Genomic DNA, 7632 nt, shown 5'->3' with positions numbered 1-7632 from the left:
TGATAATCCTATCCTGATGAGAGTGGTCTCTTCCAGAATGACTTCCACAGGCCACGAGGGCTAGCTAAGTGATTTGATAAGTGTGAAAAATATGTCATATTCTATGGCCTTCACACACCACTTCTCAACCCAATTAAATGAGAAATGTGTGGGTGGCAAACACCCTTATCCAGAGCGACTTACAATTATCAAATTTTTTTTTTAATACAACTGAACAGTCGAGGGTTAAGGGCCTTGCTTGAGGGCCCAGCAGTGGCAGCTTGGCGGTGCTGGGATTTGAACTCATGACCTTCCGATCAGAAGTCCAATATCCTTTGTACCAGGATGTTGGACAGCGCTCTCCTCTGCTATCATAAAACACCAACTGGCTGAATAACTTTTGAAAGACTGGTGTTCCATCCCTCCAGTACAATTCCAGAGACTTGTAGAATCTGTGGCAAGGTATATTCAAGCTGTTCTGTCGGCTTGTGGTGACCCAAACCCCTTACTAAGAGACTCATTTGTCACCCATCTGCACACCTAAGATACACAAATCTTTACACAAGTTCTTCATTAGTTTCCCAATTAAATATTAAAAGACAACAAAAGTCTTTTTTTAAACAAACAGATTGCATCATATAAAAAAAAAAAAGTTTTATAAAATATGAACAGGTATTTTCTAAGGCTGTAGATTCAAGAGGTAAGGAACACCTCAAAAAGACTGGCTACTGAGTGCATTCTGTAAAAGATCCCAAAAGGCAGTCCAATGTTAACCACAGCCCCCCACATGCTAGACTGGTAGAAATCCTCTCCAAGGGGGTTGTCAAACTGTGGGCGTGCTCCGAAGGCAGGCATGATCCAAAGCTGTGAGTAAAATTGACAAAGTTTAGATGTAACTCATTCAAAATACTCTAGACAATATTAATGCCCTAAAGACATTCCCTAGTGAACCCCCACTGAAAATGAGTGCACATGAAGTCAAGCGGTTTGGGGTCGGTTATTTTAGTCCACACATAAGTGTGTTAGCTGTGCTCTCACATGTCTCTCACTGAGGAGGTAAATGCACCAGGGTTCGAATCACATGGATTAAATGCTGCATATGTGAAAACAGTCTATTATTGGGTCCCAGTGAATGGGACACACCTTGCTAACTGCTAGATGTATATGCTCACCGGCCACTTTTAATGCAGACACATGTACAGCTGCTTATTCATGCAATTGTCCGATTATCAAATTGTGTGGCTGCAGGCCAATGCCTAAAATTGTGCAGATACAGTTAATGTTCACATCAAACATCAGAATTGTGGGGGAAAAAATGTATCTTCATGACTGTGACCAATTCATTTGACCAATTCAGCAGCAGGTCTGCTGGCAGAAATACCTTGAGAAAGGTTCAGAGGAAATGGCCAGAATTGTTTGAGCTGCCAGGAAGGCTAGCTCAAATAAACACCATTTACAACAGGAAGAGGGGTCAAGGAGAATAGCCAGCCTGGTATTTGGCCAGACAGGAATCTGAGGCTACAGTGGCAGACTGGCTATTCTCCTTGACCCCTCTCATTAACAAGGCATTTCTTTGAAAGAACTGCCGCTTTGAAAGAACTGTCGCTCTCTGGATGTTTTTTGTTTTATGTACCATTACGTGTAAATGCTTACATTTTGCCCCATTCTGATGTTTGATGTGAACAATAAATGAAGGTCTTGACCTTTTATCTACATGATCTGCTTTATGCTTTGTTCTGCTGCAACATGATTGGCTGATTGGATAATTGCATTAATGTTCCTATTAAAGTGTCTGCCGAGTGTTGATTCAATAACACTAGCCAAGTTATACTGCTTACTACTATCTGGACCACATGAAGCAGATTTCTGATCAGCACTATTGCTCGTATTTTGCTAATGTAGCTAGGAGAAAGGAACTCACAATGATGTTGGAAAGCAACAGGAATGACGAGATCTCCTTGAGAAGCTTCCTCTTCCAGGGCAGGGGCTTGTGGACCGCGATGGCAATAGAGCCACGAGGCGTGAGCACGTTACTGGACCTCCGGCACTCATCGTGTGCTTGCAAGGCGAGCAGATTGGAGAAGATGCTGGCACGGCGTGTGTCCTGGTGTGGTTCCCGCCGCAAGCCTTCAATAATGAACACATTCTGTACACAAAGCTCGATTACAGTTAGCACACTCCAGGCCAGGTTGAGGGCGTTGACTAGGCCGCCCACACCAATCGCCAACACGGCCACAATGGTGAAGTAGGAGATGGTGAGCTGGCCTACAGAGGCTCCCAGTAACAGCCCCACATCCAGGCTGCGTGTTGGGTTCTTGCCCACTGCGTGCTCACGCTGCTCCAGCCGGTACAGAGCACAGCCGCCTGCTGCTGCCACAGACATCATGACCACTGTGATTGTGTTGGCCACATAGTACATGATGAGGGCCGTGTCCTTCTTCTCCTTCTCGTCAGATGATGCATCCACCTCATACACTACAAATATGGTCAGGCCAGCCACCAACACCAGGAGGCCACAGGCTGGGCCAATCAGCACATCACGCATGCGGAAGCGGTGCTCATGATGCCCGTGGTCATCCAGCAGCCGGCCCACGTTTTTCCACATCACATAAGCCATGGCTGAGGCAAACAGGCTGTACTCAATGTTGAACGGATAGAGGTAATAGTAGGCATCTTCAAAGATGCCGCATGCCGTGATACTGCACGTGCAACTGCTGTTACCGTTAGGCGAGCTAGCTAAGATAGAGAGGGGAAAGGTTTTAATAGTGGCATATGCTGTATCATTGTTTAATTTCCATTTTATTTGTATAGCGCTTTTAACTGTAGACATTGTCACAAAGCAGCTTCACAGAAACATCAATGTGCATTTACATCCCTAATGAAAATGCCAGACAGTGGTGACGGTGGCAATAAAAAAAAACTCCCTGAGACGACATGAGGAAGAAATCTTGAGCCACAAAGAGAAACCTATTCATTGTGACACCGGACAGTGGGTTTATAAATCATTACTATTCCACAAGTGTATACTATAAAGTTAGCCAGTACAGAGTGTGTTGAAAGGATGTTCAGTATGAGCATCACAGAAGTTATAATTACAGCAGCTGTTCTTGGGTCTGCAGTATCCAGATGATGATTTCCACTGGAGAAAGGGTAGGATTTTAACTGGGAACTGTGATATTTAAGGCATCCGTTTAGGAGCATAGCCACAGTGAATCAGTCACAGTTTGTATCATTGTGTGTTTTTCAATCCAAGTCATGGAATTCTAGTTTAATATTAGCATTTTCTTTGCCCTAGCACATCTTATTTCAGCTTGTAATAACACTGATTATTATACATTAAAGTCATGCTTAACTTGCTTTGAGTAGCATTAAATGTTTTCATTAGTAAATAATAAATTGACTGACATGGAAATAAAAAATAATAATTATATTTTATGCCTTAAAATGGCACAAAAGCATGCATATACTTTTTACCCTCAGTAAGAAAATCAGTTTCAATCAATATGTAAATTAGAAATGGCCACAAACTTGCACACCCCAAGTCCTTATCTTACCTTGGTAAAGCTGTGTTGCATGGCCTGTATTTGCATAATGTCACATGATTGGCTCGTCAATCTTATGATACAATAACACTTTTCACAATAACAGCCTTTCACATGTCCTAGTGAAATTATCCAGCTCTTCCTGCTGCACGGACTGCACTTTGACCAGTCTGGACACTTCAATTATATTTAATCACTTAAATTTAATAATTAAAAATGTCTTTAATAAGGTTTAAGCAAAACAGCTTGTGCAGCTGATGGCCTATAGAACTGAAATAAAAACCATACTTGTATATTAAAAGGATGACGAGCTAAGAATATAATTGATTAGCATATTAGAGCATTCAGTAATAAAAAAAAAACATACCTCTAAGTAAGACACTACGGGAACCATGGTTACCGGTATCATTGGTATACACTGTTTTATGGAGAGACTCTTCTGTCACTGCTGTCATCCATATCATCAGGTTTGTGGCCAAGGTGAGCATTAGCCCAGAGCTGTATGGGCACAGAGACACAAATATTAACTGTTTTGAACTGCAACATCATTTCAGGGTTTCTATAGTTCATAATACAAGCTTAATGAGCTTTACATTGACTGTTTACATGCACATCAAATTCTGTTTAAGATCTATATTATCGGGTTGCATCGATATTCCGAATACGATATTTATATGCATACAGGCATCAGAATATTACTGTATGCATGGTTCTAAGTAGGCCTGAGTTGCCATTCCTAAATACCTAGCTTACCGCTAAGTATCTGCTAGCACCCACAATCTCCTTTCAGTAGATGTTCTGAATAACGGGTTTACATGCAACAAATTTCCAATTAAAACAAGCATATTCCATGGGTGGGAATCAGAATATTTGCTTAATCTGAATCAGATAATCAGATTGAGGTGTTTACATGATTCAGTACTAATCAGAATATTGATAAAATCTGATTAATATCAGAATATTGATGTGCATGTAAACATAGTCACTGTCACCGATGACTCAGCCAGACACTATGGATATCACATCAACAGCTCACGCCTTCCATTTGCATTATACATTGATGTATTTAAAACACTACTGTACCACCACACTTACCGAGTTATGTTTCTCTGCACTTGCACACAATCCTTGGCATGGAGCCAGAGAAAGTAAGTCTGAAATGTAGAGGGATGCCAGATGCACAAAAACGATTAGAGATAATACAGTGACGGCAACAGAGCAATGGCGTTTTTGCTTGTCTGGGGTCACCTCACCTGCACCAAAACAAACATGGCTTGCACAACAGGGAAGATGATTTTCACAGGTGAGTCACAGTGCACAAGACCCACATAGAAGGCGGTCTTAAAAACGTCCATGATTAAGCTGCAGATACCGAACAGCACCAGGCCACCTAATGAAGAGGCATGAGCAGACCATTAATCATGGATAAAAAGCAAATACAGCTGATATTTATTTCATATTTATTTCATTTTTCCATGGATTCAGGAATAATGTTTGGAAAGCTTCAAAGTAAATAAACCATTTAAAAAAGTCTGATATCTCAGGCTTGTTAAATACTCAAGTATGAGGGGTACGAAAGTGTTTCATTGTCTATAAAAGCATGCCTCGGACATTAGTGCCACCTACAAGCCAAAACACAGGTTTAGAGCTCATTCTAATACTTTAACGTTTCTATAGTAAATCGTTAACAGGGAATTTTCCAGATAAACTAAGACTAATAAAAATTGGATTAAAAATGTGCTTTTATTTCACAAAAACATATCATCATTAATACGGAGAAATTTTCTGAGGAGATGTTTAGTTAGCATTTTTAGAAGGAGTCTCCAGTGTCAGCTCATAGTAAAAGCCAGAGGTAAAGCTGTAACTAAGTTTTCTGATATCATACTTTTTATACAGCTTATACAGTAGTTAGAGTTAATGTTGTGGAATGTCAGTGAAATAAACCACAAAGCTTTCTGTCATGAAGGCTTTCCCGAAAGGTCCTTATCGGGCTCCACTCCTATCAGCCAAGAACAGGAAATCTGCCGCTCACCGAAACTGCACAGCTGAAGGTTGGAATAACATCACCTGATCTTTTTCCAATCTTCAGCTCTTACTGTAAGTTTTGGTGAACCTGTGGCCTCTACTTTAGCCTCAATCCTGTTCTTGGCTGACAAGTGAGCCTCAAGTTCCAAAATATTAAGTGCTCTGAACTGCTTTTCCGCTCACCGCAGTTGTATAGAGTGGTTATTTGAGTTACTGTTGCCTTCCTGTCAGCTCAGACCAGTCTGGCCATTCTCCTCTGACCTCTCTTATCAACAAGGCGCAGAACTGTCACTCACTCTGTTTTTTTTTTTGTTTAGTTTTTCAGACCATTTTGTGTAAACTATAAAGACTGTTGTGCATGAAAATCCCAGGAAATCAGCCATTTCTGAAATACTCAAACCAGCCCATTTGGCACCAACAACTATGCCACAGTCAAAGTCACTGAGATCTCAATTCTGATGTTCGATGAAACCATTAACTGAAACTCTTCAACTGTATCTGCATGAGTTTATGCACTGTGCTGCAAGAACCCCTTGCTGCAGAACAAAAAGTCCATGGGGTGGAGTCGGACCTAAGCTAGCTCCTCCCACCAGCCAAGTTCAGATGATGGAGACCAGTAGCAGTGAGTTTTAGGCTGAAGAAGTGGGTTAAGTGTGTTGTGTTGTTTTGTGTTGTACAGCATTGTGTGTTAGGGTTAGGGGTTAAGGTTAGACTTATAGGAGGAGTTGGTTCAGGTCCAGCTCCACACCCCTGGACATTTGGTTTTCCATGAATGTGCGGGTGAACAGATGTTCCTACTAAAGTGTTAGGTGTGTAAATAAAAGCACCCCTCCCACCTCTGAGCCACACGGGCCCGGCGTGCACATCCTTGTAGAGCACAGCCTCGTCCTCGCGGCACGTGTACGCCTTGTAGAAGACCATCCAGACGGTAGTGGAGAGGATCAGCACCACGAGGTAGAGCTGCAGGTGCACGCTGGTTATGTGTTGCGCGTTAAACACGCTGCCGCCCACGAGCGCGCATCCGAGCATGAGCACGTTGAGGAGCACGGCCCCGGACAGCAGCCAGCCCCAGTTGCGCGACGCGTCTCGCCAGGAGCCGGTGGAAGACAGGGCGATGCTGGCCGAGCGCGTCCCCAACGCGTTGTGCATCCCTGCATGATGTATCGTGGCGATCTGGCTCTCCTGAAGTTCTGGCTCCTCTTTGGTGCTCATCATACCTGCCTCAAAAGATAAGCCGTGGACGTACCTGCTCAGTTCCTGCAGCTCGAGCAGCTTTAGGGTGCTGAAGTGCATTGGTGTGACTCTTAATTACAGTATGATTATGAATAATAAAGATGGAGAGTGACCCTCATACAGCAGCGCACAGCAGATAACATAACGGGCAGCTGTGAAGGGACGACTTATAAGTAAGTAACCTTTGTTCACGTGACTAACCGCACTTGCGATGCGTCAGGCGAGGCGTGGGCCAAGTTATGTATATAATGTGAATATCCTACATTGTATGCGTTTATGGTATTTTCAACACAGTTTTGCATATCAATAAGACAGGTTGTCCAGGGGTAAAGGTGATGGTGGGCTTTAGCCAACATTTCCAAATGGCCAATTGTGGTACTATTATTATTATTATTATTATTATTATTATTATTATTATTATTATTATCCATCCATCCATGCATCTATCTTCTATACTGCTTATCCTTTTCAGGGTCACGGGTAACCTGGAGCCTATCCCAGGGAGCATTGGGCACAAGGCTGGGTACACCCTGGACGGGGTGCCAATCCATCGCAGATTATTATTATTATTATTATTATTATGATGATGATGATGATGATGATGATGATGATTATTAATACTACTATTGCTACTACTACTACAACTACTACTACTACTACTACTAATAATAATAATAATAATAATTGGGGGGAAAACAAAGTGTTATCAGTTCAAAAGTCATATTAATATTCAGAAGTAATGAAAATGTTAAATAGTGCAGGTTTAGATAATAATAGTGGGGAAAATGTGTTATAAGGTCAAAAGTTTGCATCTTCATGTCTAAATGTTATAATAGCTTATTCTCTAATAATG

At 42.0% G+C, this 7632-nt stretch overlaps 1 protein-coding gene across 1 annotated transcript; it reads right to left on the bottom strand.

Annotated features, from left to right (window-relative positions):
* Nucleotides 1-591: 591 nt before the first annotated feature.
* Nucleotides 592-6856, bottom strand: otop2 (otopetrin 2). Its single transcript, XM_053653874.1, has 6 exons — nt 6383-6856; nt 4775-4911; nt 4617-4675; nt 3889-4019; nt 1901-2715; nt 592-843 (listed from the first exon to the last, which is right to left on the bottom strand). Exons 1-6 carry the CDS (start codon nt 6837-6839, stop codon nt 673-675), a joined length of 1770 nt encoding a protein of 589 aa, XP_053509849.1. The 5' UTR covers nt 6840-6856; the 3' UTR covers nt 592-672.
* Nucleotides 6857-7632: the final 776 nt, after the last annotated feature.

The sequence above is a fragment of the Ictalurus furcatus genome, chromosome 2 (assembly GCF_023375685.1).
Source record: "Ictalurus furcatus strain D&B chromosome 2, Billie_1.0, whole genome shotgun sequence".
Classification (NCBI taxonomy): domain Eukaryota; kingdom Metazoa; phylum Chordata; class Actinopteri; order Siluriformes; family Ictaluridae; genus Ictalurus; species Ictalurus furcatus.
This window is presented reverse-complemented; position numbering and strand designations above follow the sequence as displayed.

Coding starts and splice junctions, on each gene's coding strand:
- otop2 (XM_053653874.1), bottom strand. CDS start 6,839: ATGCACTTCAGCACCCTAAAGCTGCTCGAGCTGCAGGAACTGAGCAGG. Junction 4,912..6,382: donor CGGGCCCGTGTGGCTCAGAG/GTGGGAGGGGTG, acceptor CCTCTTCATTAG/GTGGCCTGGTGCTGTTCGGT. Junction 4,020..4,616: donor GTGCAGAGAAACATAACTCG/GTAAGTGTGGTG, acceptor GTGCCCATACAG/CTCTGGGCTAATGCTCACCT.